Source organism: Larus michahellis, chromosome 4 (genome assembly GCF_964199755.1).
Source record: "Larus michahellis chromosome 4, bLarMic1.1, whole genome shotgun sequence".
NCBI lineage: Eukaryota > Metazoa > Chordata > Aves > Charadriiformes > Laridae > Larus > Larus michahellis.
The window spans coordinates 61,109,025-61,134,242 of record NC_133899.1 but is presented as its reverse complement, the minus strand read 5'-3'; the positions used below and the strand labels follow the sequence as shown (position 1 = coordinate 61,134,242).

General features: G+C 41.9%; 2 protein-coding genes across 17 annotated transcripts in view; one reads left to right on the top strand and one right to left on the bottom strand.

The window, feature by feature from the left end:
* Positions 1-92: 92 nt before the first annotated feature.
* AP4S1 (adaptor related protein complex 4 subunit sigma 1) lies at positions 93-24,939 on the bottom strand. 11 transcript variants are annotated; one of them, XM_074585105.1, is made up of 7 exons: positions 23,750-23,813; positions 18,261-18,430; positions 15,589-15,785; positions 14,060-14,146; positions 12,904-12,972; positions 9,760-9,771; positions 714-986 (listed from the first exon to the last, which is right to left on the bottom strand). In XM_074585105.1, exons 3-7 carry the CDS (start codon positions 15,724-15,726, stop codon positions 858-860), a joined length of 435 nt encoding a protein of 144 aa, XP_074441206.1. In that variant the 5' UTR covers positions 15,727-15,785; positions 18,261-18,430; positions 23,750-23,813; the 3' UTR covers positions 714-857. The 11 variants fall into 11 exon arrangements, 7 of the variants coding, with proteins under 7 accessions (XP_074441208.1, XP_074441207.1, XP_074441209.1 ...); XR_012586743.1 differs by lacking the exons at positions 714-986; positions 23,750-23,813 and adding exons at positions 1,724-1,841; positions 24,613-24,735 and having other exon boundaries at positions 9,629-9,771; XR_012586741.1 differs by lacking the exon at positions 714-986 and adding an exon at positions 1,764-1,841 and having other exon boundaries at positions 9,629-9,771.
* STRN3 (striatin 3) overlaps positions 23,903-25,218 on the top strand; it is a 66,383-nt gene continuing 65,067 nt past the window's right edge. For all 6 annotated transcript variants that reach the window (XM_074585103.1, XM_074585099.1, XM_074585102.1 and 3 more), the window contains exon 1: positions 23,903-24,442. In XM_074585103.1, the coding sequence (XP_074441204.1) occupies positions 24,119-24,442 (324 nt within the window). In that variant the 5' untranslated portion in view covers positions 23,903-24,118. The remainder of the gene's footprint in view (positions 24,443-25,218) is intronic.

Genomic DNA, 25,218 nt, shown 5'->3' with positions numbered 1-25,218 from the left:
GCGTAGCTACATCCTCCTACGCCAGAAGGAAGATCTGGTTTGGTACCTGGCTTGTACTGAGAAACTTGCATAGCTTGTGTTATTCATCTTTTGTAAACCTTTTTAATCATGACGCATGGATAGAATATACAAGAGGAAAAAAAAAAATACACGCTGGTGTGCCAAAATAGAAAAGACTGTGTGTAGTTTATGAAGCCAACATGATAAAAGATGATCACACTTTTTTTAATTATCTTTTATTAATGTTATAATATTTAAGTGCCAAATACTTCCAGTTACAACTTATGAGTATGCAGGAATCCTAACTACATCTGTACTTATTTACATTTCTTTTGTAACCGTGACTTACATGGAAAAGGGAGTGAAACCAGCTTTTTGATGAAGGCTGAATCTAGTTTAAAAGTGGTCATAAAAGTTACCGAACTTTAATTTACGGTACGTTTGTATGAAAATAAAAAAATCAAATTGGTGCTTAAAAGAAGCACTGAAACTTGGTTTGAATTTATATTCCCGTATCTTCTGTCTTCTAGGTGTGGCACAAGGCTACGTAATTCAAAGTGATGCCTGGATGGTCACGTGTAAATTTCCTTGACTTTATCCCCGGTCCATTTTAAAAAATGTTGACTGTTCTAGGAAGATTTTTGCTGCATCTGAAATGGAACGTTCCACTTTCTGTTGGCTGTCCTACCTATTCCTTCCATTAGGTAGGTAGCGTATAGGAGAAACAGGAACTATTTTCCGACTAATTTGAATATTGCAGGAGTCAGTGTTAGGACATCAGAAAACTGCTGGCGGGACACACCTGATGATTTATTTCACTGTCTTTTGTAAAATGCTGTAGTCAGTCTTGCATCTTCCTAGCTTTCTGCCACTTTGTCAAGCACGTACAGAGGGGCAAGAATTCGGTTCCTGTTTGTTTCCACGATGCACCCATTTAGCACCATTTCATCCAGAATGATGTGCACTCTGTCCAAATTGAACATGATCTAGAAACGCTTCAAGTTAAGTATATTTTGAACAACGTGAAGATAATTCAGAGAAAATCTTAAGCGCCTTTAGTCTTTAATGGAAGCTTACAAAAATAGGTATTTCTTAACTAACTCCAGTTTATTTGCCTGTTTATTTTAATAGAGGCAGGGAAACAGTTTAACTGATGCGTTTTTCCTGACCACAGAGATGTCAAAGGTTTGTAGTAGAGAAGCTGAAGCCCCGGCAGTGTCCCGTCCTGGAAGATGACCCCACAGTAGTAAAAGCAAGGTGAACTTGGATGTGGGTGGTTAATTTTATTGTCTGCCCGAGTACCATGTACTGTCTGAATATAAAATGCTACCAAGCGATAACAACCTTGAATGTGAAGATGCAAATAGAAAAGCAACTGTCAGTCAAATTCTTAAAATTTGATTCTCAAATTTTCCTTACCTGGAGTTACTAACACAATTTGCAAATAGCTTGAGGAATATGCTGATATGTAAAGTCGAGTCACTGATCTAGTAATAAATCTCATAAAGAAGAGCAAAAGTAAATAAATGGTTAATATTTTAAATACTTTCTAAAAGATATTAGTAATCTGTAATGTTCACCTAAATAATCTGAAACAATATGAATTTGTATAGTTGTGATACATGAAATTTGTCCATAACCATGTCTGTCTCTCCATAACGTTATCTAACAGCATCTGTCTCAAAACAAACCCAAACCAAACCCCAACCACGACGGGCCTTACCGTGGTATTAAGCGGCGGGCATTCTTCTGCACACAGCGGTGGCCTGGGTACCCGCGGAACAACTGCCAAGGGTCCCTTAGTGAAAAAAGACTCTTACGTTGCCATTTATCACCAGAACCTAAAATGGAAATAGGCACGGCCAAAAAGCCTGCTGGCTGCATCTGTTAGGCCGAAGTGACACGCATAGGCATGGGCAGAGGGTGAATAACCCCGCCTCGGCCTTCCTCTCCACCTGTTGCTGCTCTTTAAACGTCGTCTTCGCTGTGAGATCAGCTTTGCATTCACTTTGCTCCTTCTAGTTCTTGCCTGTGTATTGAGAACTCCTGCAGCGGAGCTGGCAAGATACTTCACAGGAACTTCTAAATACATCTTTCAACACCTTTTTCCCTACTTTGACACGAGTCTCCCGAGGGCCTTCTCTGCCCCTTACGCTATTTTTGATGCTATGGTTTGAGCTCAGGAAGCTGGTCTGGTTTTGCTGTAGTCCTTGTATTTATGTTGGTGGACTTCCCTTCTAATCAGCGGAGATGCAAGTGCCAGGTTTTTGAGGTGCATTAACGTTTGCCTCTGCTCAGCGTGATAAAGCCTAAGTCTCTTTTTTTTTTTTTTTTTTTTTGACATGGTCAGACATTGAAGAGGACTGCTCTGTCTGAGGAGTTCCAGTGGATCTAGCTCCAGCAGTCTGCCCCACTGCTCTGCCAAAGAGCAGGAACAGTGGGAGTACGGAACTGTATCCGACCACAGCAGGGGAGCCACATATTTGTATATATTTCTCATCCTAAATGATAAATGCAAGTGGTGGGGAGACCCACCTTAAACCACCAGAGCTGCAAGGACGGGAGCTCATGACAGTGAACCATCTTAGGTCTGAATTCAAGATATGGATTTTAGTTAAGTAACACTGAACATCCCTTGTTTTTTTAGCACCTGGCTTTGAGAAGGGAATGCCTTAATCTGAGTTAGGTGCCTTATTTTCCCTGCAATGAGCGGTGAAAGCCAGACTCATCCAACGATTCGAAGGTTCTAGAGAACCAGGGCTGAAGCCAGTACTTAGGAATGCAGAGGGGGATTTTTCTGTGATCCTTTCTCTCGGATTCAGAAGCCCAAGTCATTACTTCAGATAACGATGACTGGCTCAGTCTCTTCTTTTAAAATGTCCCAGTAGAAACATTGCCTGCCTGAAACCTGAGCCTCTCCTCAGCCAAACTGCCTTGCTCCGTGGGCAAGCCCAGCTGAGTTGGGAGCAGCTGCACCTCCTGCCTTCTACTTAAAAGTTCTCCTGCTCTCTGTAAAAGTTCTTGAGTATGACGGTCAGCCCAGCCATGAGAGAAGCTGAAGTTTTTGTCCCTGTCTTGGTGACTGCTGCTGCTGCACACGTTAAAGCAAGAAGAGGGCGCAGAGCCTTGCCTCTGACCTCCCTTCGAACAGATGAAGTAGAAGCTTGAAGTCGCCCGGGCTGAATTGTAGGATGAAGCCGTGTGTTCAAGCTGACGAGAATACAGCTAAGCGGGCTGTCACCTTCCCCTGACGTTTCAAATTGCTGTGAGTGCCCTGGGCCGAACTCAGCACTGCTGTTTATTTGTGCCGGAGCGTAAGCAATTAATTGTATCGCTGCTCCAACAAATGCGTCCTGCTTGACAAGGAGCACCCCGTGTCTAGCTACGTGTAGCAGCAGAATTCAGGCTCCCAGATAACTACTACTAGTTACTGTTATGTGAGGAAGAGAAACTATAGCTCTCAGCAGGATCTTGGGCATGTCTGTGGTTCATCAGGTAACTTCTAATTTCTGGTCTAAATTTAACCACCTAATTTTAAATACCCGACTTCTTCCTGAGTCTGACCAGAGGCCTGAATTGCTTCTAAAAGTCAGTCTCGTGCCTTTCTGTACCGAGGAGCAGTACTGTCCTTAAAACTACAAAAGCGGTTCCAGAGACAAAAGGTAACTGGTTTACTTTGCTTGGCAGATTAAAGACTTGAGACAAATTTCTTCCTGCGGGATACTTTTCAAGTAAATCAGCCTTTGCAGAAATCTTTTAATCTAAGAAGTTAGGATTTCTTTATTCCAGTAATGTAAGTATTTTTAGGAAGACAGCTCTTCTACTGCTGCTTAGTTCACCTCTGGCGCTGCTCTACGTAGGGCAAGGGGATCTGTTCATGAAGTTAGATAACATTCCAGTCAGGTTTCAACAAGTGATAAAGCCAACTCTTCCTGGCTTCTAATTTTTACGCTCTACCGCTGATTCATAGCGCTCCAGTTCCCACAGCAGAGCGAGAGCTCCTGCCTGGCCAGGCCTTCCTCTTCCTTTGAGAGTCCCAAGGATGTAAAACCCAGAAGACTGGATCAACCAGGATCAGTGATGATGCAGCAACTTGTCACTCCCACCTTATTCTTCTGCATCACCTTGTTTAAGAAAACATTTAAATGCACTTAGCACTGCTTTTTCCCCTGCTGCATTTCCTGAAGAGCTGATACCATGTCACAGGAAAACTGCAGCCACACCAACAAGGATCTTGGAGCTGCTCCACTCAAACCCAATATGGTTAAAAGAGACATCAGTTCCCCTGCAGGGCCATTCCAGGTTATTTCAAAATCACAGAAAACGGTGGTGTGGTTTCTGTCCATCTGTAACCCGTTAATCTCTCGGTCATCATTCCAGAACCAATGATTTCACCTGCAGTTTGAAAGGGGATACTAATATCATTCTGGAAAGATCTAGCACCTTGGTTTTTGGAAGGTCCCAAGGCATTCCTTACCCTCTACCCTCAACCTAACAGCCCGGCTTCCTTTTTCAGTTCCCTTCCCACCTCCCTTCACCGTGCTGTTCTTGGCAAATGTTCAGACTGCACGGGGAGCAACCTTGGCTTTTCTCCCCTTCCTCTAACTCCTCATGACTGTGCTCTACAGTTACATCTCATCACACGTGCACCGCTTAGCCGTTCCCGTCTGAATGCCCGGCCCAGGGAGCGATACGTATGTCTCAGCCTCAGCAAGGCTCATCCTCCCCACCTGTCACTTGTTTGGCAAGTGACCCCAAGTTTCAGGGTTTAAAGCCCTGAAGTCATAAATCCACGCCCAGATGAAAAGCAGGAAAGCAAACCAGTTTGAGCAACTCGGAACAGGAAAAAGCTATAGCCGGTGTGTGTGCTGCCATGTGCTCCACCCAGAGCTGTCATTCAAGGTCCTCCTTCCAGTAAGAATCTGGGCTGCCCATCAAGGGACTTTCACTAGATCCGTGCAGAGGCTAACAGGAACTTTTAAACAAGTATTGTAGATGAAAACACGTGTTAATCTCTGCATCTGTAGATAAAAGTCCGTAACAAAAGTATTCAGAGCACCCAGCTAGGAAATACTCTCACCAAGCTGTCAGCCGAGGCAAAAGGTGAGCCCTTGCTGTCTTGGGTTTACAGATTCCAGCCCATGCTGTTGTGGCTGCGTGCCCAGCAGGAGAAGTAAATGGCACCTACTACAATTGGTATTTAAATGTTACGCTGGTGTTCAGTAAATTTAAGGGCTGTCCTTATTAAACACATTAATGGTACTTTCTACTATCACGAAGAGGTTTTATGGCACGTACCGGAGGTAAATACAATGCAGTCTTGTGTCTCCTTCCCCAAAACATTACAGAGGCGGATAGTTAAGCAGGAGATGGGGGAGGAAAGGAAAAAGGCACGTTTAGGACTTGCATGTGATTAATAACATCTTCATATAGAGACGTTTTAAGATATCTCAGGATTTTCCAGGCAAGTAATTATGGGTGTGTACAGGCTTAAAAGATGATAAAGTGCAGCCAACACCTTGTGATCAGGTAACACACCCAGGAGCACAAACAAAAGCTTTGTAGATTTCAGCATGGGTACTTATGGGGCAGATGATTTGCTACTGAATATACAGCATTACAAAACTTTGATTGCCATCCTGGACATTCATCTTCAACTACAGATTAGTTGGAGTCGCTTCTTTTTTTAAGCTAGAGTCGCACATTCCGATTTTATCTTTGCTAACATTTGCTTTAAGTAACATTTAGCCTATCTAATGGCAGGCAAATTTTAGGCACTGAAATGCATTTAATGCTTCCTGACCACTTCTTCCTCGAATGACTATGCTGACATTAAAGAGGAGACAAATGGTGCCTTCAAGTTCTGTGATATTCAACAGTTTTAAGCTAATCCTTAGAGGTTTCCATTTTACCCACTTATTTTAAAGCACAAATTGAAGTATATCCTTATAAACTCCCAGAATAAATTCATCATTCAATTTCCGTACTACTTAAATGCACTGTATTCTGAAAGTGTTATTCCACAGGGGACTGAAGAATACAGTTGATTCACATGAAGCATTCCCTGTATCACAGCTTTTTATCTATCCTAGGAGCAGCAGCAGCTAGTTGCAATGGAATGTAATGGTTTTTTTGGAGCAAGACAACATTCTTCAAATGCTTGGTCCTAGAGCACCCTGTCTTCCCCCTCCCCTCCCACAAGAGGAACGTAAGTATCTGTTTCTTCCCTAAGTTAATAACATGTCTTCAAGTGAGCTTTGCTTCACCAGTTCAAGCAGTAGAAAAGTCAACTTTTTGTAATTTTAGAAACTCTCATGCTTACCAGCATACTGTTCCCTACAAAGTTGCTCTGGTAACACTTGCATTTTTATAGTCCCCATTGTCACCATCACACCAGGAAAGTAGCTCCTACACCACCCAAGCTGGAGTTTTAGAGCTACAGAAAATCCCACCCGCTTATTTCATACAGAGAAGTGAGGCTCAAGTAGTGCTATTAACATGTTCGGAAGCAACACCCCTAGGACAATTTCAGTACTCGTTCATTCACAACGTGACTTACAGATATTTTAAAAGCAAACCAAACAACTTTAGAAATGTTATGTCATTCTGGCATAGGTACCCTTAAGTATGCGTCTGACTCTCGGAATGAAAGTGGACATCGTGTAACGGACATCGTATAACAATTCACACCTAAAAGCTTCTGTAAAAACCGTGGCTACTCTAGAGTTAAAGTTACTCAGTTGGCCAGTAGCTGATCAGTGTTCATTTTTGCAGTATGCATGAGATAGATAACTTTGCACTTGTTCCTGCAGTGTTTGGTGTCACACACACCTATGCCACACGTACATATACACATTACATATGGATCCTGTTGGGCAGGATTCAGAAGGGAGCCAGTCTCTGCCTGGTGCCCAAGGTGTCCCCCCTGACAGCTGACTCCAGGCTCAGGCTGTGATGCAAGCCAGGATGCCGGATGCCGGTGCCCTGGCTGAATTGGGGTGTTTGGACCTAAATAAAGGCTGGAGTCCTGCGTTAGCAGGAGCTGCGATGGCAGGAATACTGGGGTCCCGCACTGCGGCTGGGGGAGCTTTAAGAACGAGTACGCGTGCTGCCAGCTTAGCGTGGGCTCCAGGATCAGTTCAACTGCACGACGATCTCAGCCTTTAGACTTAACAGGGGTTTGCTCTGTGCCTGAGTGAATAGCCTTCCATGATTATGATCTATTTTTCATGTTTTTTGGTTTCATGTAATTTCCTACTATTTTTTCCACGTCAGTAAACACTACTTTCCATGTAGAATAGCCACTATCACTTTTGAAATAAACTTCCTATGGATCCGTACACAAAAATAATTGCACAGAGACAGGAAATCGTGACAGTCTCCCACCAGATATTCTGTATACAAAGATTCTGTAAATACTACTTGGTGTTTGCTGTTAGACCTTCAGACAGCACTTCCTCCATCAGGTATTTTGCATCCAAGCTAGCTGCACTGAATATAAGAGTTAGGTTAAGACTATTTGGCAAAGGAAATGGTTTAATCCCAGGTGGGGATATTATTTTACACACTATGAAAGGCGTATTGATGGATTATTGCTTGCACTGCATTAACATCTGTCCAAGACACTCGTAGTCCAGATCTTATATTGTTCTTCTGGGCCAGCTATTCAAGCTCTTGTCAAAAATAAATACAATCCTGAACAGCCCACTTCTTCATCGTTACACCTCTGCTTTACATTTAATGCTGAGGGTCTCTCACTTCATTTCAACTACTTTACATATCCTCTCAACTTAGGAAAAGCTCTTTTTCCTAAATGGGAGAATTATTTTGTACATATATAGAAGCCAAATGTTTTATTTTAAAAATTTTCCTGAAATGTATAATGTAGAAAAGTGCATTTCTGAATGGAAAAATTATGTACATCATTCATATGTCACACACGCTGAGAAAAGATATATCAGACATGAGCTTTTCCAATATTATTTCCAGTATTATCAAATAAGATAGTAATGCACTCTCCTATTTTCCAAATATTTGTGTTCACACCCTCACGCAGATGAGACCCGTGTAGAAGATGAATTTCTACAGGACTCGTTCAGACACCGTATTGCACCTGTTGCAGATGTCAGTGTTGGCATATAGTGCAACAACGTCTCTAAACGGTGTATGCAGAAGCTTGCTGGGTATGCAGCGGCCTGTCTCAGCTATTAAATGGGCTCCTGGTGGTAACTGTAAGCGTGTAACTACAGGAAGTTCCTCTCGGTATGAAAAGGATGATCAAAGGCAGGCAGAATTTAGAATCATCAGTACTCCAAATGATCTAAGATAAAGAGAATCAGGTAATTGCAGGCTCAAAGTACACCATATGGGAACATAGGGGACTATAATTTTATGTATAATTACTGAATAGGTCAGGTTAGTCCCTAATTCAGCGAAGTTCATACACAGGGGCACATAGTTCTAAACCTTAACTATAACAACTGAATACAAAAAATATAGTCATGCAATCACTCAGAGACCTTAAGAGTCCCTTCATGCTGAAATTTCATTATTGCTCTTCTGTAAGCGAATTTAGGAGTGTTAGGTTAATGCCACGCATTTTGTGAATTTCAGGAAGGCAATACAGACAGTATATATACACATACATATGCACACATATAAAATTAAGTTCAGTAAATGAGACAGAGTTCCAGCATATAGCAAGCATTGAAATATTTATAAAAGTGAAATTAATTATTTCCTTTTGTGTTTTTTCTTTTTTTTCAGCAAAGAAGTAAGAACAATTACAAGAAAAATCACAGAATAGTTCTATGTTCTTCATATGTTAAATAAGGTAAATAAACTAAATTACAGCATTTGATTCCAGGGTGGCAACTGTATTTCAGGGTGTATAATTGAAATTCTTTCTACCAGTAGATCAACATTTAACCAACAACAACCATAGGCATAAGGATTGCTGGAGTAGAGTGAGCAGGCAGTGGGACTGGAAGAACTGAGGAGGAAGACTGTTTGTGCTACATTCTCCTGGTTTAGTTTGCTTTTAATTCAATATTGTATTTTATTTACTTGCTATTTGTGCTTAATTGTTTGTATTTGGATTTAGTTCATTTTTTAAATTATGTTTTAGTTAATACCCTGCACATCTTACACATGAAAATACAGCTGTATAAGGGAGGGGCAGGAAAAGAAAAAGGTACCTGTGGCAATGCCTAGTTTCCTGAATTTTGTCCTCCCAGGCCTTTCTCTTTTTCCATTGATACAGAAAGTAGAACTCACCTAGACTTTCATTAAGCAAGGTCAAAGCGCAAACCTAATCTTACAATGACGCTACCGCTATTTGGCTCAAGACGCAGCTGTAACATTCAGTTCTTATCGCTGCAGTTATTTCAATATCTATTTTATTGTAAACGTAAAGAAAAAAGTAAAATCCGGAACTAATAATTAGTTAACTCTGAAAGTTCCCCCATGAATATAACTTTTCATGTCTAGATGTTAATGGTACTTAGTTCTCTGTAAGCAGGCTCTCCCTGTCTTACTTTAAAGGGTACTAGGCTTATCTTAATGACTGAGGATTTAAATAGGTGACCCTTGTGAACATGGGCCATACTTTCAGAAAGGTGCTACTTACTGTAGGTGCAAAATTTGTGAAATCTCTGCATTGTCTTGACTGTTTGACAGTCGGTGTTATGAAGACAGTATGAACTGGAACATACACCAAAAAGAGAAAGACAAATGGACTTCTGATAGTGAAAAGGATACATCTAATTCACTCTGCAAGGCAAAGAGATAGACAACCATTAGTTACAGTTTGATCTTTCATCTCATAGTCATTAAATACTACACGTCCCTTTAGAGGATAAAGAAACTCTTCAAAATAACGGTACAGAATTTTAGGGTGATTCAGGTTTCTGTTCTGGTCTGTACAATTGCATGCTCTTTCCTGCAGCACTGCTTTGCCTTTGATGTGTTACCTGCCTCCGTAACAAAAGCTAATGTTCTGAAATTGTCACTTAGAAAAACCCACTGACATCACCCACAAGTAACAATTTAAATACAGGCAGTGCCATCTGAATGAGTGGGTGGAAAGCCAGCATCTCATGGCAACTCCGGCCCTATCTTCTTTTTTCCGCCTTCTGCAAAAACAGGATCTTAATGCCAAGTTTACAATTTATAGAAAAACACAGTTAAAAATGTTGCTGCAAATCATTTCAACAGCAAAATCTCAACATTGTATATACCCACGCTGTGGTAGCCATGGCTGGATACATTAGGAGAGCGAAGGTAACTCCAGGCTTTGGACCCTTAGCGCTTCTAACTATTCTCCAGCCCCAGCAACACAATTCTTCACAGTCATCATTTCCCTTCTAGTCTTGGCCTGGATTTACCCCAAGTAGTTTTATTCATTTAACCAAAATATCTGAGTTAGAAGCCCTTGTGGTCTCTCTGCAGTCAACAGAAGAGACGGCTATCTTCAACAGTTGACTCAGCACACTTGAGGCATGACTCACTTTCTCGAGATACTCATCGGTCTCCGCTGCTGGTAATGGGAGCTTAGGATGACCAAACTTCTAACTTAGGTGCCTCAGTTGAATGTCTAAACTTAGAAACAATTAATCACAGCCTCAGCAGTTAAGATCTTTCACAGTTGAAGTGGAGCTTCCCTAGTCTCTGCTGAAAGAGGGAATCTTTTATCTGCTGAAAGAGGGGATTCAGTTTGCTAACATGGTTTCCATTCACAGTCTAACCCTGGGGTTTTAAGCAAGAGTTCCCAGTGCTAAAATTGCTACTACTTCTATGGTCTAAAGATGCTCTAAACTGGACCAGTTCTACTCTACAGGCCTCCGCTGAGTGACTCTGCCATTCTTCAATTTGAATTTTTTTATGCGTCTCAAAAATTGTGTTTTAAGAGCCTGACCAGTTTAAGTTCCCTCAGCATTAAAAAGTAATGGAAAACGTTGGAATATGTATTCTGAACAGCATGCAGAGTTTTCCATGGGTAACCATATAAAAGTGAACAGGACTCAGAACTACATCTCACAAGCAACTCCGAAAGCTTTCCCCCTAATTCTGTTAATGTTTGCTCTGATATCTGAATTCAAGCTCTGTAAACTGCATTAGGTAAAAATAGAGTATGTGAGAATGTTTAAAGCTCACAAGCCTAAAAATAATAGATGACAAAATGTCCTTCTAGAGCAGGACAGATGTTCTTTCCTTTCCCAGAGTTCTGTCTCCGTTGTCATCACCATAATTTGGGATTCTGCTAAAATTATGCAAATCCTGAACATTAATCCATAATAGTACAGACTTACACTTTCTTGCTCTGTGGTTTCTGCCAGAAACCCCAGCTAGAATTATAGCCCTCTTCTTCAGTGCTCTGCTATTTATCATGTTATATGCTATTAAAAACAGAACCACAGAATGGCAGGAGATTTCTTTAACCACCCCCCTTTTCGGTTCCCCTAGTTTCAAACCTGAAATGCTATGGAAAATACAAAAAACTCTTGTATGATGAATTCAGCAAATTTCTAACAGCTATCAGTGGTTGGGTACATATGTGGTCAAGGAATTATATATACTACATTTATACATATAAGAACCACATCTATTTTTGCTCTGCCTCAAGTGAAGAAAATAAATAAAACTTGAGAAGTGGTTGGCAACTACTAGCTCAATTAAATAACTAAGATGTGACTAAATTTATTGTGCATTCCTGTGCTGCCGGGATCAAATTCCATTTCTGGTTATCGCTTCTTAGGTTGGGACTGCAATCGTAACAATTCGAAGAGACAAATTCTGAACTCAGTATAGTCAGAAAGTGATACACTTAGTACCAGCTGTTTCAGCAGGCTGGTGCGACGTTGGTTGAGATAACAGCCTAAAGCATTTGCCAGGCATCTATGCAGTGAAGGGTGCAGATGACTTTTTCAAGCATGTCCTTGAATTCCTCTGCCATGTCTGCTGTGGTACTAGGACTGGGAAACCAGTTACAGACCCTGCATACTGGTCTCTTGTATGTATAATTACCAACGTAATTCCGTCAAGCACACGGACTATGAAGGAAATTCTATCCAGTCCTTTTTTCTGAGAGGGATATCCAACACATTTCAGCATAGATAAACTGAAATTGTGCTGAAGTATGATTTCAGGCAAATTTGTTTATAACAAATAGCACATGTTCTAACCAGGATTATAATGCTGCATTTTCAAACTTTGTAAAAACAAGCAAACAAAAAAAATATCTCCCACCAAAAGGAGCAGTGTCATTTTAACTGGAGCCATGACTGACGTTGAATCCTTAACAAAATTACTATCTCTATAATAGCGGTTTTATCAGATATCCACTGTTGCATGACAACAATATGGGGAGCACAAGTACAGACTGGTTTTTGAGGTTGCCTTTGCTCCATCCTTCTGATCTTGTTCAGGGAGAGTGATGTCAGCTCCCTGCTTAAGGCTTACACAATCTTTATCATGAATGAAGTTCATTTAGGGGATGTAACGCTAAGAACTGCAAAAAAGGAACTGTAAAGAAAAACCTCTTTATTTAAAATGTATAAAATGCCAGTGGCTAATTTAAGAGTAGGTAACCCAAAGAAACCCCGGAGTATAAGCATATAAAAACATGCTTTTCTAACAGAAATATTTCTGGTATTCCCTGTCTGATGATTTATAACCCACGTATACTTTTACTTTGAAAAATGAACTGGTACTGCTTTTTTTTTTCTTTCTTTTTTTTTTTCTTTCTTTTTTTTTTACAGTGGTAATATTTATGCTGAAGTATTCGAAATTCTACATGGATATGAAAAAAAAAATTTCTCCTTTGATTTCTTCCCCAAAATGACATATTCCCTAAAGCTTTGAAAGAGAGGAAATATTTCATAATACATTCAATGTCTCACTTACCACTCTGCTGAAGTATTTGTCCAAAACTTCCACAAAATTATGAATTAGTTCATATACTGCCATCTCATTCTGAAATTAAATCAAAAACAAGTGAATATGCAATGAATAGCTAGAAAATGTAATAGAATTCTTTGTGTTATTTCAGTTTGTGGTGTATGAAAAACAACTAAAACTACAATGAACTGTGCGTGCCCAGGCCACCATCGTGAGAGGTGCTGTGGTTACCCAGCAGAGGTACTGAGAGAAAGGGAGGGCTCAGGGGCAGAAGCTTCAGGCCAGCCCCACGAGTAACCACAGCAGTACCCAACGAATTTGTCTCGCCTGGGCTGCTGCCACCCCACTGCATCCTTTGTTCCACCATCACCCAGGTTAGCTAGGCAGATACGGCCAACGAGGCTGTGTCTCCCCGCGCTGAAGTGACCCCAGCCAGCCACAGCACAGAGCCAGGCCACGCCACAGCAGTACAGCTCGGCAATTTTTGTATGGTGTAGCAGAGCCAAAAGGATTTGGCCAAAATTGCATGCCGTTGTAACCCTGGCTTGAAGACAGTGTGGTAGTCAGCAGCTACCTTCCACACCACCCACTTAAAGTCTCCAATAGTAAGCCATGGATTAATTTCTGAGAACTGGGAATCAACGTAAACCTCGCAGAGTCAACCTGAACAGATGAAATAACAGTACTTGTCAATTTTCAAGTAAATACCTTTCCCCCCACTTTTTTAAAAAAATAGAATAAATGGGCATCTTTCTAGCTGACAGTACGAGAATTTCTTTCTTTGGCCAAGGAGGTTGAAAACAATGAGCAATTGGGAAGTAACCACAGATGAGACAGCTGATCTGGCTGTAACGCTAACATTTGTTGAGAAACCCCAACCTACATAAATTCGTTTAATCAAACATAAATTTAGAAAGCAGAATCAGTATAAGGCTCATGAAGACTGCCTCGTGATAACAGTTCAGCCTACTGCAATAGAATAAAGTCAAACATACATTTTCTTTTATACCTCTTTTTATTTCACAGAAATAAAAATGTCTTTTTGCAGTAACTCCTCGAAATTCTGTAATTGCTATTGCAAAATTCCATGCTGGAAAAAGACTTGAGTTCTTGCTCATGACTACTACAAGCTCTCATTTCCAGAGCGTATATAATTTCTTACCTCTGTCTCGTTGATTCCAACGACTACGAAAAGGGCTGCATACTGCCGGTAGACCAGCTTAAAGTCCTTATACTCAATGAAAGAGCACTAGGTAGAAGGAAAATGAGTCAAACATAGTAGCTGCCATTTTAAGCATACAACACTATTAAGCACAGATTGCTCAAAGAGGCTAAGCTTTCATGTTCCTCAGGCCCACAAAGAACAATGGATTTCCCAAGATCCACCCAACAATTTTGACTTGAAAGAAATTTGGTAGAACGACTATTACACAAAAACTTTTCATCTACTGGCAGAAAACATGCTGCCACTTTTTAAATGGAAGAACTGGAATTTACAGAACTGAAGTGACTTGTTTGGCATTACAAGTCAATACTTCCCCTAAATCTTCTTTTGGAAGCACTTCCAAAAGAGAAAACCTCAAGGTAATTTTCATATTTAAAAAATTATCAGTATTTCTATATAAAAATTAAGAGTATTAGACTTCCAGACCCAGGGGGGCAAATCACATGTCTTTCACAGTAAGACGGCAGCCAGCAGATGGTGCTGTTATACCCTGCTTTACAAGGTGCCGCCTTCATTTTTTCAAGTATTAGTTTGCTCAGTCCTTGAAATGGCAGCACACCGTTAGTTCTTTTGGTGAAGTTTTGGTTTGGAGATGCTCTTGCAAGCAGTATGGAGAAGGTTAATTTCTTTAGCCACTGTCAATTCTGTGAACTAAGGTACTATATAGGAACTGCTATTTTTTCTGAGGTTTTCTGGAATGAAATACGGGAGGACCACTGTTCAAGGACATACGTAATTAACAAAAAGTAGAGCAGCTGACTTCAGAAGACAAACCAGAAACCCCCACTCACATCCCAAGTCACAGATTTCTCCTCCAATGCAAGTCAATGTATTCAAAAGTTTTGCTAAGTTTGGTGTTTTTCTTAAAGAACCAATGGCTCGATTAAGTGAGCCATGAAAATGTCAACTTTCATCTACGAAATTTTGCAACTTTTGAGTTTTCTGACTTTCTTGCAGAAAGTGTGAACATTTTTTTAACATAAAAATGCCTAATATGGAGGCCTAAAAATATGTGTTTCCAAAACCCTCTGTGTTTTAAATATCAATTTCATGATTTGAAATCCTTTCTCCTCAGTTTTTTATTTAAACTTGGAGCTGTCAGTACTATCCCTACTACCTTCTGGAAAAGCAGGCGTAATATCTCTATCAACCTCTACTGAGAAGCAACTAACAGGATAAAATAAATTCTGCCTGGACTTCTGAGTTTCTTCAAAGAGGAGGAATCTTTGTGACAGTGACGCACAAAACTCCAAAATCTCTGTAAGCCTCAGAAAAACATATTTATTCAATGCAGAATAACAGTTCATCCGAGTGAACACATAATCTAGAAACAGAATCTTTTTCTTCACGGGTAGAAATGAAAGAATGACCTGCAAAAGAAACTGATGTGTTTTCAGAATTATTGACATGAAAGATGTGAGATGTTAATAAAATAAAATGTCTAGGGGAAAAACTACAAAACTTACCTGATCCTTTGAACGAGAGAGACAGTTTTTGATTACTTCAGCTTCCAGCATTGTCCGTTTATTAATTTCTACATGCTCGTAATACCTAGAGAGCCTTGTTTGGCCTTGTTTGTTTACCATAAGAAAAAATTTTATCATTTTGTTTTGTTGATCTCAGCAGTAGATTTGAATACGGGGTGCAGGAATCAACAGTATTTCTGTGAGGGGAAAAAAAAAAAAAAAAGAAGTATACATAGGCATTATAAAAGCTTCCTAAAAGCTAGCCTGCCCAGAATTGCACATATTTAAGACTGTTTGTTGCCAAAACATAGAATATAGGAAAAAAAATCTCTAATCTTTTGCATGCATCCTGTGAGTAAAACACCATTTTTTTTTCTCACACAAATAATCACAAACTATCTAATAAATAATAGCTTTCACATTATCAGGCGATTTAATTTCTTTGTAGGATTTCGGCAATTGGAGGAGTAAACAAAAACCATAAATCTACTCACCATTTTCTTCCCACATGCTAATTAGTTTGAGAACATTATCAGAAATTTGCTCAACACCAAAACATAAGATTAACACAGCTCATAAGAGCAAAATTGGCCTATGGGCTTTTTTTTTAATTTGTGACTTGTATTTAACAATTTCATTCATACCATCCTGACATCAGATTGAAGGGAGAGAGGACAAAGGGAAGTGCATGACCATTTCTTTAACGCAGAATGAGAGCTTCCTAAATAAATATCTGTAAGTACACATCTTGAGCTGGACCAGGAGCAACTGAAATATGTTTTCTCCTGTCTAATTTCCCACATTGATGTGAAAGGGAGATTCTGCACTTAATGAAAACCAAGTGTGAGTCTTTGATAGCTAAGGAGAAATCTGTTAATATTCATTACACAAAACAGCTTAATCTCAATCTAAATGAATATTAATCCACGCAATGCCACGGCATTGTAGAATATAAATATGTCACATGCAACGTGCAATGGAAAAGGCTATTAAAAAGAGCACGGCATATATCAGAATCTGCTTGCTAAACAACTGAAATCTTTCGTGTTTTGAAAAGCAAGCAAAAAAAGGTAAGCTGCAGATGTAATTTTTTGAAATAGAAGTTCTGGGTTATTTTCTTTAATGCCAGAACACAGTCACTGTAATGTTTTCCATCTGACTCTCTATTTGGATCACAGATTTATTGGCCAAAATGCTCTTGAGGTTTATGCACTGGAAATACAGCAACTACCACAAAAGCTATTTCTCTATTCCAGTTCTGAGGAGTTGCTCCTTGCCTGGTGCTTTACCAAGGTATAACGCAAATACTCTCTCCTAAAATCTCATAGCTCCTCTGAGAAAGTGCAAGCTGAAAAAAAAAAGTATCAGGAAGTCACAGAATGACACAGTGTAGCTCTTTGTGTAACAACGGTATATCTTAATGCAGAAAAGCGAAAGGGAAAAAAAATAGGAAAACCAAAAATAGGTGCCAGAGTCAGCAACCTCATAGATATTTAAACATATGCTGATTTTTTATAAAAAGGCAAGCTCAATAGGTGCTGTCTCACATTATTAACAACTTCAGTAAACTGTCTATATACCATTCATGGGTGATACCATCTAAATCCTTCAGGACACCGATACAAAAAAATCCCAACATATCGTGCTGATATTAAATATTGCTTACTTCTGATTCACATTGGCCACCTAACTATTTTCTGAAAGAAAAGTCACCTCTACTATCATCACTTGGATCTCAAGAAAGCGACCTCATTTTCCTCAGTGTACTGTGATTTACACCATACACAAAGAAGTTCAGATTTCTGTACTAAATGTATCTTCACTAATTAGACCTCATACTGAGAATTCATTTCTAAACTAAGTGAAGATTGATAATTTATGTATAGTGTTATCTACAGCCTCAGAAGCATTGCCAGTAAGGAAATTTAAACCATATGAAACACTAAAATTGTAACTGTAAGAGCTAAAGAACTGAAAAAAAATTACTAATTTTTGCCAAATATGTATTATTAGTAGTGTAAATTAGTATAAATATTACAAAATGTAGCAGGGGCATTTCTCGTCATTGAAAAAGTACCATATGATTTAAATAGTTTTACAATTAGATTGGAGGGGGGGTGGAAATCACACACCAAATTCACAAAAATCAATGAACAATAAAAGGAAAATTCCCACAACAGACAAAGAAGTTCCCACAGGAAAGCATCCTGGGAGCAGTTACATTGCTTTAAAGAAAACTTCACCAAAAGGTATTATTTTTTGACTGGATGCTTTTCTAAGAGACATGCTGCCCTTGGACAAATATAAACCCTTAATTGTGAGTATCAGAGGAAATAGTTAAATCCCTTTCTTGCCTTGACTATCCCCTACACACAACTCTTCAAAACAGATATTCCATTTGAAAGGGCATAGGATGAGTAGGACATTTTCTCCCCTAAATCTTCACAAGCCCCTCGGATGAAGGAAAGGATCAAAGGGTACATCAGCTAGCAGGGAGGACTCTTCCCTTGCATTATCCTACATCTGCAAGAAAGCTTTTACCCCTGTTATTCCGTGAATTCCTCTTTGATCTGCTCTTGTCCGTAGGACACCTCCAAGGAACAGAAGTCCAGGATCAATCCACAGGACAAGACAGTCCATTTGGAACTGTGACAGTCTCAGAGCTTTCTCACCTCTGCCAGACACAGAGAAGTCTTCTTTACATCCAGAAGAGGAACGCACTTTTGTTGATTCACTCCAACAGAAGAATCATGGACGTTGGTCAATGTGGCCAATGCTGCTGCAGTGGTGCACACGCCTTGTCCACCGTGCCCCGGGCTTCTGAACTAGCATAAGTGGGTCTCTGAGAAAGAATAAACCAGGTAATTAAGACAAAAAAGGGCGCAGATGGAAATGTATGACGGGATCTTTACTCTTGGATGGCAGCTTAGGCTGACACTTATAACTAAATGGGACAATACCACCTGTATAATCTTCTCTGTGCTTCACGTGTGTCTCTTTTCTTTTTCCCCCATTCTATTTTGTATTGATGCTTGAAATTAGAGTTGCAATAAGAAGAGATGTCTTAATATTTTGAGGCATAAACAAAGGTAAAACAATGAGATGACCTAGTCATTTTTGGATACAAAGCTTCCAAGAAGTAATGATAAAAATGAACGACTCCTTCTAGCTCAGAATGAAGCACTCCAGCAAGGACCAACCTCACAAGCAAAAGAAACCTAAAGAAACCTAAAGCTACTTAGGGTGGTGGTCTGAAAGAGGAACAACGTAAGAAATGCTGTCCATTACTTTAATGAAAAGAACAGCAAGCTCAAACACAGGAGACCAAAATCTATGCATTTGTTGCTACCAACTGCAAAACGTGCCTGTCCGATCTAAACAGATAATGAGAGAGATGTACATGGGGTTTTTTTTTCTTCATAATTTTATGCTTCATCTTTGTGTTTGGTACTGCTGAAGCATGAATTAATAGTGCTCTGTTTTGAAAAACTTGTTTCCAAACTATTTTATTAATTTAGTCATGAATGGTAAGGAGTGTAAATCCTGTTCTCGGAAATTAGCAAATTGCACAAGTCCATCCTAGAAGAGTAAAAACCTGAGGCTTAACATGTCTGCGGATATTCAAGTGGGACCTGAGAACAGGAGGACAGTAAAATTATGCCCAGAGCACTGACAGAGTTGTTGTATTTGGAGCTACTGTTAAGCAATATATGACATGAAAAATCTAAGAAGAACTTATATGTATGGATCCTATTGCAGGATTGGCCCCTAATCCTAATTATTCCTTTATTAACCTAATCTTTCTACATAGTTAATCCCTTTCTGATGTTATGATTATTGCACCTCTGTGCATTCTTAGGAATGGCCTGGATTGGTTTACATATGAAAACACTTTAGGCCAGGGTTATTTTTCTAATCCTCACAAATGCTTTTATTTGGAATAGATATATTTAGAAAAACAAAATAATCATGCTGTAATGGAGGAAAAAACATAGTAGTACTCCAAAGTTTTATCTGTAATTTGTGAGACAATCATTAACCACAGTTTTAGAAGAGGTGATTAACATTTACAGGGGAGAGGTCCACCAATATCACTAGTCTTTTTTGTAAGTATTTTCCCAACAGTCCCAAAGACTGCTTCCAAACTTTTATTCATAAATTTTGCTCATACAAATGGCAACACAAGTACACAATTTTGTGCAGAAATACTAGAATAAACTATCTATATGATTTAGATGTACAAATTAAAAAAGATACAAAAAGCATGCAAGCATAGCTGTGGAATCTGACTTTGGAAATAACTCCAGTGTTAAAAATATCATAAGATTTTTTATCTCCTTTAAAAACAATTCTGAAAAAATCACCTGTAGAAATAAAAACATATGCTTGCACGATTTAGGCAAAAAAAAGAAATTGCTGAGTTTTGTTTCTACCAAACAAAGTTTATTTCTTCTCCTTTCATCTTAGCTTTCAGATACAGACTATATGTTAAAATAAGTTTTGCCTATAAAAGATATAAAGAGTCCTGTGAAGTACAATAAACAAAAAGCGTATCTGTGCATGTTGATGGGTGGAGAAACTCCCATTCCTTCATCAAGTTCTATCTATTTGAGAAGCTACCTTTTATGATCAATAACCAGTACTCTGCTTACAAAGATAGCTCCATTTCTTCAGCTACAATTCTTCTGTGCGTTTCTGCGCATTCTCACGCACATGGCTGCGTGTATCCACGCACATACAGACAAATTACGATGCTTTTATGCATACAGAATCAAATGGTTCAAGGGAATTGGTGACAAGATGCAAGCCTTTCATATCTCTGCCATTATTTTACTCATTTTAGTAATGAAAAGACATTGCTATCTGAAGGCTGTTTGTCAGAAATGAATAGGCTGTCTCATTCCAGGTCAGTGGGCAACTATCTGCATCACAAACGCGCTTAGGAACAGAAGACTGGAAGGGACTATCCAGATTCTGATGGACTGTCAAGTACAGCTCTCCTCACCCCAGTCAACCATGCATTAGAAATTTTGGCCAGAACAGCCTACAGTGTATGCTTCATGCATACCTCATCTACAAAACGCCTACAAAACTCTATCACAAAATGAAGACTCTCTAGAAACAAAAACCTCAGAAGGTATCACCTGGGAAAGATGTAAAAAGTCTTGAAATTGCAAACTTTCCTTCAAAAGAAATTACCTTCTGGCGTGACTGAGTAGCACTCCCATTTATTTCCTTTACAAAATATTTCTTCTGTAAGGATAATTTGGCATGCACACAAAAGACGTACAGTTTAACCACTGTGATTTAAATATGCGTTGTTACACTGTGTTAGATCTCACCCTCATTAAAGTATCTCTCGCAGATAAATATCTATGAGAGAAAACTGGTATCATGATTGGCTCGTGTGACTCAGGCTGGTAGATTTATGGAGTATGTAGTCATTGATGACTTACAATACAATGGCTTTAACTCCTTCTAAACCAGCACATACGCAGAAGACTAAGGACCTGGGCTCATAAAGAGAGATGCTTCTTGATTTTACTGCCCCCAAGCAGGATCATCCCCCCCTGCCTGGACCGGTAACTCCAGCCTCGTATTTCAAGACAAACTGAGACCTGCCTCGTTTGCTTCAAAATCCTGAAACAGAAACCATGATGGTTCAGGAACTGCTTCCAGGCCATGCCAGCTCTGTAGGCAGCGTAACCGCAGGAGACACCTCAAAGTAAGTTGTCCCTGTTTGTGAGTCACACCCCATAATGCTGTCTTTTCAGATACTGGTTGAGACCTCTTAGAGAGGCCAAGCCTGCAATACCTGTTCTGCGGATATAAAGGTCTTAAGTCTCCAGCACGGCCAACCCAGCAGATTACACATGCAGTAATATAAAACATATTTTAAACTTAATTTTAACTTTTCCTCCAGTAGGTACAAGCACTTGATATTAATTATTTTGTCAAAGATTTCACCAATATTTATGCATACTCTGACACATAAATTATAAAAACAGAAACACAACCTGAGTGTGAGACTTCTTGCAGTAGAGTTACTATTCAAATTATATTTATGTCTCTCAAGATAAAACCACTCTAGTCAATGTCCACAGATTTAGAAGCATTTTAGTTACTGTGCTATAACAAAGTTTTGCAACATTCTAGGGCTCTCAAGTAAAATGTAAATAAGAGATCAAATCCAGCAAACAAGAAATGCATGCCTACATTTTTACAGATATGCTTCACCAGGAATTAAAAATAATTGTTAGATAGATAGAACTGTAAGCCAATAATTTACTGCACTGCCCAACTCCAAACAAGTTGGTTTTCTGGATGCAGACGTCTAGCTGAACTTTATGTGTGTACTAAATGCAGAACAAAAGGGGTTACATGGGAATTAAAACATTAATGAAAAGAAAAAAATGACTAAATGGTAGAGGCACAAACAGGTGACAGCCTGGGAACAAATATTTTTGAGGTATATATTAGGCTACTGAGCTTCCTGACTATGGATTTATTGTACAGACAAATGTAGCAAATGAAGACTGCTCATATTATCGATACCCTTGCTCTTCCTATTTTTGTTCAGACCATGCACAAGGCTTTAATAAAAAAGTCACATGCAGTGTTATTAATATTTAACCATAATGGTTATTATTTTTGTATTCTAGATCTTATTGCTGTACACATTCTAATTCATCCAAAGATGAAACAACTGTGTTTATGTGGCTTTAAAATAAAATACTGCATTCAACTTCAGGATCACGGATTTTTAAAAAGCAACCTTATTAATCTAGGGAAGTCAGGGAGGAAGGAAAGAGTAAAAAAGTTTTCCTTTGCTGTTGAGTTGTCAAAATGCTGGCTGAATATAGTAACGGAATTAAATTGCAGCAACTCCCATATACTCAGGAATAAGGAATGTCCCATAAGATTGGAGCTAAACAAAAGGCTAAACTGGTTATGAGGTAAGTCTTAATTTTTAGTAATGATTTGATACTGTCAGTAGACAATGAAAAAAATCAGCTGAGGTGGAAAGGAGTTAGATTTAGATTGGCCAGTCTGTATGGCATCAGGAAGACTGTAGGATGAAGTGTTAGTAGGAAATGATTTAATGGAGAAGAAAGGAAGGACTGGATAAACCCACTGAAATATCAATACACACCTGATGAGAGATTAGTAGAGAAAGGAAACACCAGGACTGAGTCAAGCAGTATTTATTTTTTCCAGTAGTTAACGGAATTCCAGCTCTGTCAAGAATGAGCCCTGTTTAGGAAACCAGGCATTTTCTTACTGAATGAGTACAGCATGTAAATATTTTGAAGAGAGGCAAAACCAAACTCCTATCTTACTTACAATGGGTGATCTAAGATCATTTCAAACAGGATGTCATGATAATTTGTAAATATTGCATTTTGGAGCGATGTTTTGCAACTGAGGTAATTTCACCATATCCAAACTACAGCACCAAAGACGGCATTGCTGTCACAGATAAAACCGAGCCAGACCAAATAAACCTGTAATTTCTTGCAAAACCTTCCTCACGTGGAGAAGACTTTTGAACAGAGAACACTGTGCGCTTTAACTTCGCATCAAGGAGGGAACACGCTACGCGCAGCCATTGAGATACTGTGAAGATGACCATTCATTTAAAAGATTAGACAACTTCAGAGACATGTCATAAATTTAAAGAAAACTATTCTAAAACCACCTCCTTCTGGGGCAAATTCAGTGCAACATTAAGTAAACCGCACTGAGTTTTAACAGACTTCAGGGTTTAAAGGCCGATGTGCTGTTTGCAGGCCGGTTTAGGAAGCAGGCCCAGGCCCAAGCCCAGCGGCATTTCCCGCGGGCGTTCCGCACTCCCAAGGCGCGGAGCTGCCGCGGCGCCGCCGGACCCAAGCTCCGCCGCCCACGGCCTCACGCCACCGCTTCCGCTTTTCACTTCAGGGCGGACGGACACCGCCCGGCCGGGCTCCCCCGCCGCGGCCGGGCCTGGGGCCGCCAACCCGGACACCGACCCACCTAGGGCCGGGCCGCGGGCGGGGCGGGACCTCCCCCATCCTCGACGAGGGGTTGCCCCGGGGCGGCCGCCCCACGTCTGGCCCGGGGGCGGTGCGCCGCCACCTCGGCCCCGGGAGGGGGCTCCCGCTCCCCCGCCCCCGGCGCTCACCTCCCTCCTGCGCGTGCGCACTCCGCCGTCTCGTCCCTCCGGGAGGAGGCGGGGGACAGCGATTTCCCGGCATCCACCGCGCCGCGCCGCGCCGCTCCCCTCCCCTCCCCTCCTCTCCTCTCCTTCCCTCCCCTCCCCTCTCCTCCCCTCCCCGCCCGTTGGTGGGCCAACGGCTCGGCGGCTGTAATGGCGGCTGGCGGCGGCTCCGCGCTGCTCTGACACCCGGATACTGCTCGGCGCAGCCCCCCCCCTCCCCCCCGGCCCGCCCCCCTCCTCCCCGCCCCAGCCAGCTCCGCTCACCCCCTCCCTGGCCCCTGCTCCAGGCCCCCGCCGCGGGACGAGGAGGAGGAGGAGGGCTCCCCGCAGACAATGGACGAGCACCCCGGAGCCGGAGGAGGCGGTGGGATGGCGGCGGCCCCGAGACCGCAGCAGCCACCGCCGCAGGCGGGTGGGAACATGAACCTGCAGTCGGGTGGGGGCTGCGTGGGGGCCGGAGCCGGCGGAGGAGGAGGAGGGCAACAGCAGCAGCCCCAGGGCCCCGCGGCCCCGGCTGGTCAGGAGGCGGCGGGCCCCGCCGAGCTGTCCCGGCCCCAGCACTACACCATCCCGGGGATCCTGCACTACATCCAGCATGAGTGGGCTCGATTCGAGATGGAGCGGGCGCACTGGGAGGTGGAGCGGGCCGAGCTTCAGGTACGGGGGACGAGGGCGGGCTCCGCGCGGAGCGAGGCGCGGGCTGGGACCAGCTCGGTGGGCTCCGCGGGCCGGGCCGCGCTCGGGGTGCGGGAGCAAGAGCGGCCCGGGCGAGCGGAGCCTGTTGGGCCCCCGAGGCCGAGCCGGTCGCTGTAGCTCGGGGACCGTACCTGGGGCGAGGTCTATCGGGCGAAGCGGCGTCGCCGGCCGGCGGGGCCGTCGGAGGCGCAGCCCCTCACGGCCTGAGCTGGGCTCCTTTCCCTGGGGCAGCCATTTTGGTTTTTAGCATGGCGCCCGCCTGGGCTGCTGGCTCCCGAGGCAGCCCCTGCTCCGCAGGCCGCTCGCCCGTACTGGCGTGGCGGGGCCCGGAGGAGGGCCGGGGAAGGGCGGGCGGGCGCTGCCGCGGCGCGGGGCTACTGACCCGGCCGGCGGCCGGGCCGTGGCGGGGCGAGCTGCGCCTTGACAGCTGCCATCGTCTCCCTCAGCACAATGACCGCGGGGCTCGCCGGGCCGGCGGCCTGCCCAGTGCTGGGTGCGGGTTTTGGGGAGCAAGAGCCTCCGGGCCCGAGAGGGCTGGCGCCTCCCCGAAGCTCAGCCAGCGGTTGCTTTTGGGGGAGAAGAGGGAGTTGCGGAGAGGCAGGAGGGCCTGCCTGCCGAGCAGGGGGAGGACGAGGAAAGAAAAGGGTGTTCAGGTAAATCTCAAGTAAAGGACTTGGCCAGGCACCCTGGTTTGGGACAGGTCGAGCGTGTGCTCGCTTTCCTTCTGTCTCGTTGCT

Bases quoted from the DNA above. Each gene is read 5' to 3' on its own strand.
- AP4S1 (XM_074585107.1), bottom strand. From the start codon at position 15,726: ATGATAAAATTTTTTCTTATGGTAAACAAACAAGGCCAAACAAGGCTC. The intron at 14,147-15,588 runs GTAAGTTTTGTA...CCTTCTACCTAG, and splicing joins TCTCTCGTTCAAAGGATCAG to TGCTCTTTCATTGAGTATAA. The intron at 987-12,885 runs GTATTATGAAAT...AAGCGTTTCTAG, and splicing joins TGGTAAGTGAGACATTGAAT to ATCATGTTCAATTTGGACAG.